At 40.0% G+C, this 17,078-nt stretch overlaps 1 protein-coding gene across 2 annotated transcripts in view; it reads left to right on the forward strand.

Annotated features, from left to right (window-relative positions):
• tm2d1 (TM2 domain containing 1) overlaps positions 1-16,136 on the forward strand; it is a 33,189-nt gene extending 17,053 nt beyond the window's left edge. Inside the window, exons 6-7 of one of the 2 annotated variants that reach the window (XM_042335737.1) lie at positions 1,625-1,747; positions 15,250-16,136. In XM_042335737.1, coding sequence (XP_042191671.1) covers positions 1,625-1,735 — 111 coding nt within the window. In that variant the 3' untranslated portion in view covers positions 1,736-1,747; positions 15,250-16,136. Of the gene's footprint in view, positions 1-1,624; positions 1,748-14,111; positions 15,033-15,249 lie in introns of those variants that run through there. The other variant, XM_042335738.1, reaches the window with a different exon arrangement.
• Positions 16,137-17,078: the final 942 nt, after the last annotated feature.

Genomic DNA, 17,078 nt, shown 5'->3' on the forward strand with positions numbered 1-17,078 from the left:
AAATAACACCACTGCATGAGCTTGTGTTGGTTTTGTAGGAACACAAAGTCAAAATAGTCTTGGTTTTATTGTTAAATCCCTAGGCCTGTCTATTACTGTTCATTTAACAGCAGAAGTGTTATATTTAATTTGGAGGAAAATAATGCATTCTCCTTTGTTACCCAATGACAGACGGTACTTAGGACTCCCATTTCAATTATAAACCTTCTCTAGATGAAATGTAGAATTGTTAGTTGGTTGTAGAAATCGCCACCCTCATCCTCTCCCAGGTTCCTTTGGATAAGTGAGCTTTTACGGGTCCCGCAACTCAACTTACAGTAAACTTCACAAGTTGTATCAGTTGGGACCACACATTTAATAGGTTTTATGCAAAGTATGAGTTATGTCAAACTTACATAAATTATAAACTCTTGAACAAGACTGGGGCAGATTTACAACTTGGGCAATTGTACGATTTATACAGTTCAGACTTATGGGAGCTTCCCTCTTGATTCCGAGCCAGAGGCCCTCTTTTGCGGTCTTATTTTTAAATGATAACTGGAGTTAACATATCCATGTGCAGTTTGCAAAAGACAAGCATCGTAAGGTAGAATGCACTGCCCACTATGCTCACTGTCTTCCAGGGACCTTTGTAACTGGGGACGTTTTTGTAATTAAGGAAGTGCAGATGGCTAGTGCCAATATTGTAAGCATGTTGGGATGTCCTCTCGATGTGAAAGGTGCTATATAAATGCAAATTGTATTGTGCATGGTATCCACATGGGAGGGACTGTGGAAGTGAATAAAGCAAAAGGAAAGAATGGGAGAGTGAGTGGGGGGTGGGGGAACTAACACAAATTGCTTAAAAGTAAGGCAAAAAAAGAAGAATCTGAGACTACACGAGTGACTGATTCGATGTGTGTGGAAAATGGAAAGGAAACTAAGGACGATATAATGAAAAATGGTAGTGCACTGTTATTGATTCCAAAGACAATGAGTGAGTTTGTTGAGCAGGTGTATTAACAAGACACTCCTGGACAATTTTGTTTTATCAGAATCACTCGCCTTTTTTAAAAAAAAATGGCAACATGAAAATAGAAATGCTAAAGTAATGCACTTCATTCCCCATTATCTACAGAGGCATTGAATTCCAAAGTGAATCATTTCTCTTCATAGCCCAGTGCATTTGTTTCTAGAAACTGAGCTCCACCTCACTGGGAATCACTACCTCTGCCGATACAATAGATTCTAAAGTAATGAGGTTGTATGCATACATTTGAAATCAAATTCATGCAATGTTTGTTCTCAGTACAGTTGCTTATAACCCCACCCTTATCTGCTCACCTCATGCACAAAACTTAAATAATGTTCGTATGTCATTACTATACTGATAGAATTCCAGAATCTGTGATATTTACTCATGAAGTAGCTTTAAAACAGTCCACACAACGGTTTCTAGTGCAGTCTAGTGAAGCTTTCTACAAAATGGTGCCTTGTTTTTGAACTTTGCCCTTTGAACCGTTATTTGAGAGCAAAAAATTCTGTGCAACTCTTATCATAATTTGTTGGAAGTTTTAGAAACTATGCTTTTTTGTTCTCTCTCCTCGCGCCCCCCCCCCCCCCCCCCCCCACCCTCCACACATAGATTGTCGGACCTGCAGATGGCTCCAGTTACATCATAGATTATTATGGAGCACGGCTGATTAGATTGACGATAAACAATGATACGTACAGGAAGACCCAAATGGATCTGTGAGCCCCAAATATGGTAAGTTTCTTTTGCAGTACTAACCAGTGCATGTTCTTATGAAATGCATATTAAAGTGTATACTGTATACCTCCAATTACTGCTCAGTATTTAGGCAACTTCCCAAAGACCCTTTAAAATCTTTATCAAGAGTGAGATACGAGTATTTAAAAAAAGATTTTTCTTTGTTGGAAAGTTATAAACTCACTTCAGACAGGTGTCATAAGGTGTAAAAGCTAAAAGAAAAAAAATTATGTTGACTTGTCCACGTGAGAATTAAGAGCCTTTATTTCAGCCTCTCTTTTATACAAAGCATAACTTTAAATCAACTTGAATGCTCAGCAAAGGTAAGTATCAATATTCTGCAAGCTTTGTGTATTCTGTTTTTGCGCGAGATTAATGATCTAGTCCAATTCTGTAAATCTTTAATTGTGGTGTGTTAAAGTTGCCAATACTGTACAATACTATCTGGCCAAGAGAAGTATTATAGTCTAATGGTGTCAGAGGCTGCTTCTGAGGTTAAACAATTCTGGTTGTCAGTGCACTTGCCAAAAAAAAGTATAATTGATTCAAACAAAAGATGTTGTGAATGAAGGTTGTCAACATTGGAAAATGACTAAGCTTTACGCATTGGAATTCATGTCAAAATCAGGCATTTCCAGATCAGGTGCTATACAAGCCAGGTTCAGTCAAAATACCACTACTGTGCCTCAGCCTCAACAATGTGCCTCAACACTAATCCCCTCCTCAGAAGACAATCTTTTACTGCGCCAGTGTGAAATATATTTTCCACGCCTGACAGTTTACAGGAAGCGACTAATCTGTGTTGAATTATGAGCAGTTTTGTGCCCTCCATCAACTAGGGACTCAGAGAGACTGCTTGAAATTCAATTCAGATGGGACCCTTAGAGCCAGAAGTGAACTGAGACTTTATCCCATCAGTTGGTGTTCGATTAAAATCTATGACCCATCAGTGAAAGGAGTGAGTTGCAGCACAACTGTGGCTCCAAGGCCCCTCACAGATCAACCTGCTGGAGAAACCCATAATGATTTTAGGAATTGAACAATGGAACCAATCAAAGACATTAGTATTGGATAGTTGAAGCACTACTTGTATGTGGGCCAACAGCCAAGGTACATGCGAGAATCGGTTTCAATTCTGCTTAATCCAACTTTCTGATTTGTGCCAACCCAGCACAGAGCAAGGCATTTAAATTCTTTATCGCTATTCATTGTGACTATTTGATGTGCATTACATCTAATATTTGTATTGAAAGTAGTAGTACTGAATGGACTCGTGATTCACTAGTCGCTGTGTGTGTGGCATAGCACATTTGTGCACAGAGTGGTAGGATGCAGTTTTATGCCCAGGGAGGTGAGACAATTTCTTGAGGCCAAACACTGCTCATTCATACCTTTAAGGATCTGGTTACCAGGCAGACTTAACAGAGGCCTAGGAACCAATCAATAATCTGTCCTTTCATTAAAAGAATGGTGGAGTGCAAGAGAGCAGCCTCAAAATGGAGAATAATACATTTAAAAGACAAATTATCAGTCGAACACAAAATTGGATGATGGCATATAGCCTTTGCTGAAATGAGGGGTATTGTATGGTCAGATTTAATGCTTAACCTGTTATTGAAGTGCATTGTTAGTTACTCCAGCGCTGCACGTTTTCCACTCCGAGACTGAGCAGTTCTCAGGTCACACAGCAGAGGGCTCTCGTGGGCTGCTCACAAGACCTAATTGTAAGGAAGCAGATCGGGCACCATTACAGATTGAATGAAACCTTTATCAGAATTCAAATCTACAAGCATGTCCGAGACTCCAGTGTATTCACCTTACTTGCTGCAGTAAAGCTGGTAGTTTGGACTAGCCAAGAGTTTCTTTCTCTCTTCTTGCATAGCCACACGGTAGGAAGCCTGAAATTTCACAAGAGGATGCTAACAACTTGCATTCAGCATAGAAACCTTTAGCAGAAACATTTAAACCTGCTGATGAGAATTGTGCCGATTGCATTGACACACTTAACCAACACTTTTATTTTGCCAACTTCCCCAAGATTTAATCCAGAGCTAGACATTCGAAGATAAGACTGTTTAGTGTAATTCTGCATTTGTACTTTGTCTCCAGTTTATTCATATACTGTTTCTGATATACAGTAAGTCTTACTATAGCTTATTATACATTGCTTAGACTATCCTGTGCACTGAAACTTTTTTTTTGCTGGTGGGGGCGCAGAAGTGATAGAGAATAGTTTGGTAATAGTTCCACTTGCACAGCAGGGTTATTTGTGGTTTGTTTTGAATCTCCTCCATCTCATTGTTATTTCTGTTACAAAAGCCTTAATAAGATTGGTGGCTTTAAAGAAGTATAAATGTGCACACATCTGAAGTTAATTAGATTGTAACTATTCACTCCATTAGTTAAATGGGCAAATCTGCTGTGTCGCATAATTCAGGAGATGTTAATTACCACTGGCTGGACTTGTGTTTCTGTTGGGAAAAAATCACATTCTACTGGACATCTTGGGTGTTACAGATTCCCATCCCCAAAAAAATAGTTTTCAAGCTTTTGATGTAACTTTCCTTTTAAATCCAGAGCTAGGAATTTTGAACAATCCAGTCATTGTTTGGGGTGGGGAAATTCAATGTAAATTACTTCCCACACACCCGCCCCCCAACCAGCCCCCCAAAATTGTTTATATATTTATATTTAAAAAAAGATCTCTGTGAGAGGAGAGATTCCCATTTGTTCTGGTTCAAAGGAAGCCCCATCTGTCCACACAGATGATTTATCCGAGTCTATCTCCGACTGGCTGCTATCGAGTGGAGCTGAGATCAGGGATTGACATCCTTCCCGGCACAGGAACTCGATGGGAAACCTAATGGCAGCCAAGACTCGATCCCTGACAGGAACAGAGCTGTTCAGTTGTGTTCAAGTGGCAGGTGTCCTGAAGGCGGTGTCCCAACTTGTTTGAAATTGTTGTCTTTCTGGGATATAACATTGCACTGAGAGTACTTCTTTCTCCTCTCCCCCCCCCCCCCCCTTCCATCCTCTCCCCGCGTGATAATTTACTGTGTTTAAAAGGGTTGTTCGATCATTCATTTTGGCTCAACTAAAACCATACTTAAAAAAAGTATGGCTGGAATGCTTGCTTTTGATCATTTTCAGATGCAGATTTTTCTGTGGGGTTGCGGGTGGGGGGGCCTTATTTTGTTTCATTTTAAAAAGTAATTACAGCACGCTAAATAGGTGTGAGAGTATGCTAGCACGCAGTCAACTCTGGAGACGCGAGATTGAACGAGGTGAAATTCCCCACTCTGTAAAGGTTTACTATGCGAAGTGAATTTGAGCTGTGTTTCAAGACACCAAGGATCTACTAAAATCATCAATCTTGCTTTCTTTTCTCCTTCTCTTCGCCTCAAAGTGATCACAACTCCTTGGCACAGACTGTAATTTGCCACTAAACTGGCAGCCTCACTCAGCTGGCTGACATGGGAAGGTAGCCTTGCCTGTAGAAGGTTCGGCACTGCTGAAATCGTCTCTGAACCTTTTACACATTCGCACAATGCTCAACTTCAAACGCCCTGTGCTGGCACTGGCTAACAAACATGGTGAGCATTGTATTCACCAATAATGTCTTTCCCCCACACAAAAAAATCACTGTATGTACTTTTGTTTGCACTTTCATGTTTGGCAAATCTTTTACCCACAGGTCCTTTGCTTTGAGCCATTTTACTTCTGTTAAGGAAAAGGTTTGATTTGTTGCTTCTGTTTTGCAGCAGTTTGTGCAAGTTTTTCACGAAGACTCATTTTAAAAATAGAAACATATCCCTCAAGCCAAATAATTATTTCCTTAAGACCATTTCAGAAACTAAAAGAGATTAGATATCCAAGCTTATCAATGTTATTGTGGTTTGCAGTTGTGTGCGAGACGGGAAAACAATAATCTAAATCTTTGTGTTTGATTTTGGCCTTTCGTGTCAGGGGACTTCTCAAAGCAATTCACAGATTATACAGCGAAGTATAAATACTGAGTGTTTGTAGGCAAATGTGGTAACCAATTTGTGCCACCAGTGTGCCATTAAACGGCCATGAAGGGAATGACACGTTTTATCTTAGGGGATTGTTGGCCAGGACACAGGGAGAAACTTCCTTCTCTTTTCAAATAGTGCCATGAGATTTGGATTACAGTCAAACATTGAAAGTATTAGAAAGTTAATCAGAATTCAGCAATTCCATTTGCTTTGGGAATGTGGATTCCCAGTAGAGCCCCATATTCTTAGAACCTAATTAAAATATCAAAGTAGGGCAGTTCGGTGAACTGTCTGGTAATGGTTGCAATGTAGGGAGTTGATTGTGTGAAAGAAATCTTAATTTAATATTTTCAAGTTTCCATTCTTCACTGAGTATCCGGGTGAGAATTGGCCAATTGTCCTTAAAAATAATTTGGCTTTTAGTGTTTTAATTTTTTGAAATTGCTTGGACAGAAAGTGACAAGCGCTCCCTCGTGATGGGCGCTACATAAATGCAAGTTATTGTTGACATCAGAGACCTAATGATCCAGAAGTTGTCCATTCCAGGCGCACAGGAAGCTGACTTCAGGGCCGTACAGCGCCCCGCCTTATAAACAAACCTGCGTTAGTTATAACCTGGGCCAATAGAAAAGTGCAGAAATATTTATCCAAAATTGCGGGGGAATTTTTGTTGTTGTTGTTAACATAAACTGGGGGTGGGGGGGTGACACCACAAGGATCTAGGAACTCATCACCTCCTGCTTGAGGTCCTGCATCGCAGAGACCCAGACACACGCACAGAAAACTGAAAACTTTCTTCTTCGACCGTGCGTATGGCCACCTCCCCCCTCCCCCCGGCTTGGAGTCAGTCTCCACCACTGTTAAGCGCTCTGAGATGCTGCCCTGCGTGGAGGGCGATTATATAAATAAATGTAAGTTGTTGTTGTATACAGAGGAGCGAGACTCACAGAAACACTCACAGACACACACAGACGAGAGAGACACACTTCTCACATAGACACTCACAAACACATAGAGACACACACACAGAGGAGAGAGACCCACTCCTCACATAGACACTCAAACGAATAGAGAGATATACACACAGGATAGAGACACACTCCTCACATAGACACTCACAAACACACATAGACACTCACACAGATGGACACCGATACAAATACAGAGAGACACAGACATTCACAAACATAAAGAGACACAGAGATTCACAAACACATAGAGAGACACACACAGATGCTCACAATCCAACACAGACGCTCACAATCCAACACAGACGCTCACAACCACACCCAGACCCTCACAACCACAACAGCAGGGCCTCCGAGTGAAGCCCATTTGCTGCTTGCGCCGCATCACGCATGTGCGTCTGGAGCCGCCGGGCACAGAGTGATGTCGAGCGGTAAACAGCGACCGGCCCGCGGGCCAAAAACTTTGTTTATAGCGGGTTATGGGTATTTATGGAGGAAACAGTGCAGCCGCACTTTTCTATTGGCCCAGGTTCTTCAGCTCTTCAGTATTCTTGGAACTGTTGGCAACATTCTGATCCCCTTAGAAACATTCAGCCAATATTTCTGCAGAAAATGATTCCCCCGGAGGTAGTTGAACTAATACTTTTAGAGGCACCTGCTTTTTAACTTCTTCTGTGGTTTTGTGGGGATACTGTAGTTTGTAACTACATATAAATGTTATGCTGGCACTAATTATAGGTGCTGACAGGATGAATACTGTAATACCATTCTGCCCATTTGAAGGCACTGCAACTTATAATTATTTGATGTACTTAATTAGGTATTTAGAATGGAAGTGGGTGAGCAGTTTGGGTTTATTTTCTTCAATGGTGTTTGCTCGTATGGTATGAGTTGAGTGAAATGTCTGAAAACGCGCTTTAATAATTAATCTTGACAGGTGAGCGTCTAAGCACAATGCATTTCTGTATATGAGCTGTGATCTCTAGCACATTTCATAACTTTGAATAAGTACTCATAACTGTCTAATTTAGCATTCTTTGCATACTCTTTAATTTGCACTTGACGTATATGACTTGCACTTGATTTGTATGATCGCTATATGTGACCAGGGATGCTTTTCACCTTGCTACAATACAGAGTTTATATGCCTATTGAAAGACTTGCTTTCAAAAATGGCTGTCAACATTTTTTGTTTCATTGACTTCCATGTAAAATTTTGCAACGCCAGTACTCTGGAAGGATACAATAAAAGAGCCCTCGTTTTGGAAGGGCGGTGCAGCCGGATGGTCTGACACGTGCGAAAAATTTGGATACTCTTAAGCATCAACATATTTAAGAGTCTCCAAACCAAATTGAGAATTCTATGCATCCTACCTGCAATTCTAGAGATAGATGGTTGGAATGGAATCTCAACACTCTCCCAAGAGGGACGCATCTTGCTTACCTAATTCCAGAAAGTATTAGGCACAGGTTAGCAAGAGTCAAGGCTTGGGGGCTCCAGAGTGTGCTGTGGGGTAACTGTTGGGAGTGTAACCAGCTAAAACCTCAAAGCTTGCCATCGATATATCACTGTGAACTTTCTTCATCTGCACATTTTGAACTGGGAAAATTCTAGGGATTAGTTCCTATGAAATGAACACGTTTTATTTAAGGAATTAAACTGTGATAATTACCAATCTTTATGTGCTAAATTATGCACATTTCCGTACTTTGTAATATTTTTCATTAGTCTGATAGTGTCATGCTATCTACAATGACTTTTGATAATCTACTTTCCTGGATTAGTTAAACAGGGTGTGTCCCTCTGGGAGACAGTAGAACATCAATCAGCCCTGAGAAATGACTGTGCTTAGATGGTATGCTTATGTGGAGCTACGTCAGGTTTGGATACTCTCTTAAGGGAGTTGATAGGTTTCCACTTGTTCTAGACACGCAGATAATCTAAATAAAACTTCTCTAAGGTAAGTTTTTTTCAAAATTGATTTCGATTTCAGTGAAACAAATTTATCGAGGAAACTTTCTGCATTGAATATCATCAAATAGTTGTGAAATTAGATTCTATAGATTTTGCATTTCATGGCTAGAGATTTATTCCAAGAACTCTGCATTTGTCACATTGTGACCAATTGCTAAGTACACAAGTTCCCTCCAATATTCATAATTGCAAAGTTCTTTTGGCCCATTTGATCTCATCCTTCCAGATCCATCCCCACCCCCCATTCCCATCTTTCCATCAAGCTGTTTTTAAATGTGCTCTGGCATTGACTACCCTTCCTGGTGACCAGTTAACTACCATCTATGCAAAAAAAAACCTTTGTGATGTCTGTCCTGAAATTGCCGTTCACAACCCTGAACCTGTGCCCTCTTGTCTCGCTGCTTTGAGTTGTGGGTTAGCATCTTACACACCTATATATGTATATATATATATACATATATTCCATTTTTGAGGCCTATCTTTTCAAGGCTGAATAGCTTTTTGGGAAACAATATATAGTTTGGGGACACGATATGTCAAGGATGGTGGAAGGCGAACTGGATGAACCTTGGTCTTCTTTCACCAGCAATTTTTTATGTTCTTAAGAGCACTCGCTTTGGATTGAATAAGAGAGATTTGTGGCTTCAGACTTTCATTTTAAACTGTTGCGTTGCAACACCTAGTTGGTGTATATACAGCTGCTCTCAATACTAAGGTGCACAGCATGATCACTTTAAGCCTGATGGCAACCAGCAAAATCTGTGGCACCCCCACCCCAACATTGTCCATTGTTAATTCTACATTTATTGCTGCAAACAGCTGAGCAAACAAGGTGTACAATTAACTTACCTTGAATTTTTTGCTGCTGTTGCAATGTATGCAGCCACTGAAATGTACCTCAGACTCAAAAAACACAATAGCACCAGGAATACATTGCAGTGAAACATTGTAATTTGAAATGTTAGTCTCCGGTGAACTGAAAGTAGCAGAACATAAAATATTAACAGCAAGAGAGTTGGAACATTTTACATTTTTTTTTCCTAGATATTTTTCAGCGCAGATGTTCACAGCAATTCAGTTCGACCACTCTGGAGTTTTTTGTTTAAAATCGCGTGGCAAGTTTGCCAAGTAAAATCTATTAAGCGTCATCTTAACTTGTTTTTCCAAAGAGACTACAAAGCGCTGGCCGAAAGCAGTTCAGACCCATGAGATGAACATGGGAAATGTGGATAGAAGAATGTCAAAGGCTGGATGAACTAGATCAGTTGCAGCTACTTTCATTTATAAAATCCTTGATCTGAATACATAACCAGGCAGTACATTCATTGTAAGGAAAATTAGTTTTTCTTTTCCCTTCCCCCTTCAATACACAGTGGTTTCATGCCTGTTTTCTGTTGTGGGACAGGTGTGTTTTATATCCTCTTCATCACCAGTTCTGTTGCTTGCACCATACCTAATCTCTATTTGGTTTATTAGACAGAATAGTAAGTTCAGACCACATTAGAAATATGGTTAGCTGTGCCAAGTTTTGGCTTCAGAATGCTCTTTCACTAAGAAAGATTTTTGCTCTAACGTGTCCTGATCAGGGCCTTCTGTTGCCTTTCATCAGTCCATGACTCTCTGCTTTGTGGACGTTCTGCCGATGTTTCAAAGGAAGGTCAAAGTGAAATATTCATCAATGGGTCAGGTCAAAAGTAAAATATTCTTCAATGGGTCAATTGGTTCTCGAATGTCTACAGTGATTAACTTCACAGTTAAGTATAAGAAGCGTGCCAAGTCTTTCTTTTCTCACACTTTCTTGTGTGTGTGTGTGTGGTGGGGGGTGGGAGGGACATTGGGAAAACACAATAGGGTTGATTGCAGCATTACCTCTCAGTCCAGATCTGCAGTGCATCAATGGTACCTTGGGTTTTAAACAGGCATGGTGTGGGGGTGGGGGGCTGGGGAGAGATCCAAGCCAGGAGCTTGCTTTTTGTTCACGTTAGCTCACGTTGCTGCGGTGGGTTCTATTTGAGACAGGACCAGGGTGTTCTGGAACTGACCTCTTATCACAGGCATCTGTGCAGTGATTTTTTGTGTTATCTCGCCGCACATTGTAACTAAGGATATTATGAAAAGTTGTTTGTGCACCCTAAGTGCTTTGGTTAAGTTAAGAGATTTCTGAGATGCCGACTGCTGGAGATTAAAAAGAATGAGGTTTTGTTTCTTTGTGCGAGTAGTTACATTACAAATACTACCACGTCGAGAAATATTTCCACTCCTGCGTTGGCCTTCAGGAGCACAGCAGTGTAATAGACTAGCTGTCACCATTGCTCAGTTGGTGCTGACAGTGTAAGAACTGTAAGCTATGAACTGGGTTTTGCTGTTGTCTGACACATGTGTGAGACATCGAATAAAACAGATTTGAAGGCTTCATGAACCGAAGTTGACAAATGTATTCTGAACAATATGGGAAGAAATCAACACCACCATTACAATGCTTATGAAGTAAAGCTGCAGACTGTATTTGTAAATGGGAATTGGAACTTAATCAAACGTACGTTTTGAGTATATAGAAGGACACAAGGTATAACCTGTAGTTCAGTGATTAGACTCCTTGCCTCGCAAGCGAGAGATCTGGGTTCGATTCCCAGTAGGGTGAAACTTTGGGCAAGTTTCCTTACTCCAGATGCCTGATAATAATCCCTCAAGAAAAAAAAACAATAATAAATTGGTCACTTCAACCCACAACTGTTTGTGGGACACTGCTGTGTGTAATTGCCTGTCGTGTTTTGCCCACAAATATACAGTCAATTCACTTTACAGTATATTCTGTGAAGCGCTTTGAGATGTCTAGAAGACGTGAAATGCAAATGAAAGGATTAATTATATTAGGACAGTAAATTATCACACCGTCCTTTCATTCCTGGACCCGGGTTTGCATTGAGCCTGGACTGACAGTTTCAAGGCAGGTTTACTGTACATCTGGTCCGTGCTCCTTTGTCTTCTGGTTGTAAGACTCCTCAGTAAATTGAATCAACCAGGTTGAGAGTCCGTAGTATATAATTATGTATAACTCGGCAATAATTGACCTATTTTTTCAACTGTTGAGAAGGCTGGAATAATGCGCATACTGCAAATGATGGCATCTGAAAGCTACATTAATGTTTCGGGAAATGTGCTGAACAAGCAAAATTATTGACCTGAACTGCAAATGTGAATTTAACCTTATCTTTTCGTTTTGCACGTTGATTGACCTGCTATGGGTTTCCAGTATAGTATTTTCTGTGTCTTTTTAAATCTATCATTTATTTCTGATTTTCAGCATCCTTTTTTTTAATCTCTTCTATAAAAGTCTGTTCTGGTCTGGAAAGTGGAGAAATTTGCATTGAACTTGGAGTTGAATTGTTCAGGCAGTTTCAAGGCAGGTTTACTGTACATCTGGTCCGTGCTACATCTGACCCGGGAGTGCGTTGTATTGCAGTTGGAGGCTGAAAGTGGAAAAATGTTCCATTTCACAGCATTGGCATTCTTCACTGTAACAGAGTACAAAAGTTCACTCTGCACATAAATGTTTATATTACATTTTTGGGGGGGAGAATTATAAAGAAGTGGATTGTGCATCTTATACAATTCTATCAAGATTCTACGAGATCGACAAACATTTGCTCTAAACTTCAACTCTTTCCTGTTTTTGTATTTTTTAAAAAATATATAAGTACATTTTAAAAAAAACATAATCCTGTCAGCAAATCATACCTTTGTCAGGAAGCGAAATGTAATTATCTAGTTGACATGCTTTGAACAATTTATCCCAGGGACATTTGTTCTCAGGTGATGAGGACATTTTTGCTGACTTGTCGAGCAGGAGTCACATTCAGAAACAAGCAATTTATCATACTCTTTATACAGTTACTTTTCTACAGGTCACTTCGTTCAGCAAGCTAGATTAATATACGTGTAACTAAGCCCCAGGTTCCAATTAGAAAAGCCCACTTCCCATGCACTCAGGATTTCATGCAAAAGCTATATTTCAAATAAAACCTTGTTTAGTTCTGTTTAGCCTCTGTTTTCGGGAGTTGGGGGTCTGTGAGATAACAAGTTGGCATAGAACAAGTAGAGTTTAAATTCTTCTGTCTCTGTATTGCTAGGCGTCTGATTAACGACCACATTAAAAGAAGGATTTGAAAAAGTTGTGCAAATGAAAGATTAGCGTCTGTGAGAGACTGGACAAGGTGGCACATTGCAGGGAAAGAAAAACTCTGCCTCTTAAAATCCTGCGTAATAACAGTGCCACACAGGCTACATTACCATGAGACCAAGAGCGTTGATGTGAATCGCTTTATGTTTGAATGCTCCCAGGTTATTTAGGAAGGCGAGTGAGTTGCATACCCGATCACTGATCATCCTTAAATTCCTTGGTTAAGAGGAGAACTGAGGTTAGGATCTTACATTTGATTTCCTTCATAATTTTTAAAACTTAGATTATATTTATATCTTCTCCTGCACTGCCTCTCCAATTAGTGTTCAGAATGAATAAATTCAGCTCTTGTTCCTTATTGGATCATGAAGATTTGATTGATTCACATACCACTTTCAAAATTCCTGTATTAGGTGGTACTTAAATTCCATCTGACTTACTGGAGCATACACACACCAATGCCACAAATCTAAAATTGAAGGCAAATTCTCCCCCACAAACTTTGCTAGTAAAACAAACAAAATCTAGGTACCAAACAATCCACTTCACTGTGTCTCACATATAATAATCATCATCCTTGAATTTGGTATAGTGCCTTATCACATCTTTGAGACATCTCAAAGCACTTCACAGAATACACTGTAAAGTGAATTGACTATAATTTGTTGGCGAAACATATGTACAACTATCTCCAGCGTCCAGTTAGTCAAATGAGTTCAGCAGGTGTCAGATAGCACTTGAAGACTTCTCCCTTTCCCACTTTTTCCACAAGTAAATGAAGCAACTATCTACATATTGGTAATTGGGTCAGAATACATTTTACCACATCTCATAATTTCTGAACTTCTGCATAGGAAGACTTGTCATGAATTAGGGAAGACATCTCGTTTTGGGGAGTCATGGCAAAAAAAANCTTCAAGCTTTGTACGGCGTTTTGAGTTGTTAATTTGTTGACGTGCCGTGAATGAGAAAGCTTCTTGATTCAGCAAAGAAAAGGGCACTAGCTTGTCACTTAGAGGTGCAAGACTGGTGCTGAATATGTACCGCAGCAACTGGGAGAGATAGATGGCCAGCTTTCCTTCTGCCCTGATATAAATTAATGGTTGTTTATGGATAATTCAAGAGGCTTAGTTGCACGCAAAGCATGAGGCAAAGGAATCAGGCATGGACCGTGACTACTGGGAACGGCTCTATTCATCATACTACTTTGTACTTTTCACAGATTTTATCCATTATGCTTGATTGATCTGTTGTACCCACTTCAAGGATGGCTGCTTTGATCCATTTTTACCCTGCCAGTCTGCTCTCTTCGTGGTAACTGAACAGATCCGCCCAGACAATATAAAAGGAAAGTACACCTTAGCAACAGTGAACATCTGAGGCAACAAGTGCTGCAATATCTGTCAGCTGACATTAATTTTTGTTATGGCATTTGTTGGCAGAATGATATAAATTACATTGCATTAACAGATGGGTCATCTTTGCTGTCATTTTCTGCTGGTGAAATCTTTAATCGTTATGGCTCTGTGATGTCTAGTCATTGCCTCCCATCTGTCCAAGCACTAAGTCAGAGGCAGTGGAGAGAAAAAAATGGCTAAAAGTTTGGTATTTTGTGCAACACTAGAGTTTGAGCCACAAATGGGACCAGAAGAGATGATTTTAAAGCAGAAACAAGTAGTGAGCGCGAGATGACTTGTAGCCAAACATCTAACACATCTAGTGACAGAAATCATTACAGTAAAATTACATCACAGTGGGGAAGGAAATGGGTTGTGCCTGAGATTTCGCTGATATGTTGAGTTCCCTATCTTTCCCTTTCCCAGTGGGAAATTGGAAGTGCGTCATACCAAGCCACTTACCCCCACTCAACCACAGCCATGTTCCATGTTCACTTAGGGAAGTCGTGTTGGAAATGATGAAAAGGTTGGACAATGTGTCCCTTTTTTTAAAAAAAAGCTCCATTTTCTTACAGCTGATGAAGATTCAAGGCACAACCTAAAGCATCTTAAATTCATGCATCAGCAGTAGAGAGAAAGAGGCAAAGGCATCAAGATAAGAATAATCAAACTGTTGGGGATTCTCAGTGCTTCTGGCTGGGATAATAATAATCCTTACATTTGATACAGCGCCTTATCACGTCTTCCAGACGTCTCAAAGCACCTCACAGAGTATACTGTATATTTTGTGGCGATGCTCACCTAGCTAATGTGTGACGAGTAATGAGATAGTCATCTCGTTTGCTAATTTGATGGAAAAACCACAAATTTTACCAAATGACTGCAACATGCAGACATTCACCAACCAATAGTGACATGAATAGAGCCTCAATGAATTGTTTTTTTTTTTCTCCTACTTTTCAGAGTTGCTTTGTGAATGATCAACGCCTCGCGTTGCAAAAGGGAATGTTCTCCAAAGAACAAACGGAAAGCATCGGTCAATGGAGGGACTCACATCGGACTCACCGGTTTGCTTCAACCAGGACTCTCTTATTAATGTTAATGTTATTACATTAATGTTTCAGTCAACATTGGAGACTATTAATTTCAAGTTTTTACGAAATCTTGATAAGTCAGTGCCCACATTATTTTCTCTCTTCACATTTCGAGAGGTCTGAATCGGTTTATTGATGCTTGTTCCATCTAGGTTTCCATATTGGTGAAATATGTTAGTTAACAATTAATTGTTTACTTTGAAAATTCATTGGCTTGTTGTCGGAAGAGAATAAACTCTTCAGCTTCTCATTTTAACTCTTGATAACAAGCAAACCGAAGTCTTTGTGAGCTTTATACAGCGATTCCTTAAATACAGATCCAATGGGTCCTGTGATTTTTTTTNACAAGTTTTCCACTTCCCTTCTCTTCCCCCATTAGATGTTTCAGCTGGAGGGGCAACGCAGATAAATAAACTATGATCCTGACTGCTCTGATCAGTCGCAACAATTGATGCTGTCATAGATCAGGATTTGACACTCGAGGTGGTCTTCTAGCACTCTGACAAAACACCACATCATTCAGACTACACTTTGCATTCACTCGCTCTGAGTAAAAGTTCGCTTCACCAACCGAATTGTCCTTTCTTCATTTTATTTTAAGTTGAAGGTTTTACAAAGGTTTCCCCCAGTGTATTGTCCATGTAAGGCTTTATTTAAATATTACAAAGTTCAATGTTATGAAATGTCTTGCGTTTAATTTTATTTAAAATCTGATCACGTGTCTGCCTTTATTAAATAAACAGTATTTGTATCTGGGCCGGTTTGTCCTTTCAATCATAGGGTCGTTCCAACTTTCAATATTTCTCAATCTGAAAGTGTTACTTTCCAGCCTGTGTCCACACTATGAAATTACCATTGCATGCTACATGTAATAAATACTGGTGCCCCAACACAAATTCTAGTGTCCCAAAGCCTTGACTCTTGCCAACCTGTGCTTAATCCTTTCTGGAGTTAGATAAGCAGCATGCGTTTTCCTCCAGGGAGAGAGTGCGCATTCCATTGCAACCATCTATCTTGAGATTTCCACATGTAGATGGGATGCATGGAACTGACCAAAAAAGAAAACAAATACTAGGAACGAGCGTGAAAAATTCATAGATTGAGTCTTAATTTGATAATCGTTCTTATGAAGAAGCAACTGCTCTTCAATTCAGATTGATTTGAAGAATTCCACAAATCCTTGTGATATTTTGTAAGAAGCGGTGTTCTTACAGGCTAAGTCTAGGTCTAGGCTAAGAATTTCGGGACTCTGCAGCATGAGTAGGACATCTCGGAAGTATTTGACAAATTATATGGATGGCAGTTGGGTATGGTGAAGTGCTGCTTGTGAATAGAAGCATTGTTCTGTGTCATGTAAAATGAAAAGTTACCCCATAATAAAATACAGAGAGGAAATTGCACCAGTCAGGATTAGAACATGGAAAACTTATGAACATTTTTATTTCTTTTGATGAGCAAAAATATATCTGAGGCCCCAGTCTCACCCGTTGGCAGAATTTCTGGCATAGACAACAACTTGCATTTATATAGCGCCCTTCACGTGGGGTAGGGTCCCAGAGCGCTACACCTGTGTTTCAGTTACGGGCCCTATTCTTAACGCTTAAATACCTCATGCTATCAACAAAAAAGCCATTCTGTGCCAGTCTCTGCCTGCACCATCCTGGCAACAGTTGGTTGCAATCCTCAGATCTGTTCCAT

This window comes from Callorhinchus milii, unplaced genomic scaffold (assembly GCF_018977255.1).
Source record: "Callorhinchus milii isolate IMCB2004 unplaced genomic scaffold, IMCB_Cmil_1.0 Scaffold5, whole genome shotgun sequence".
In the NCBI taxonomy this organism is placed as follows: Eukaryota; Metazoa; Chordata; class Chondrichthyes; order Chimaeriformes; family Callorhinchidae; genus Callorhinchus; species Callorhinchus milii.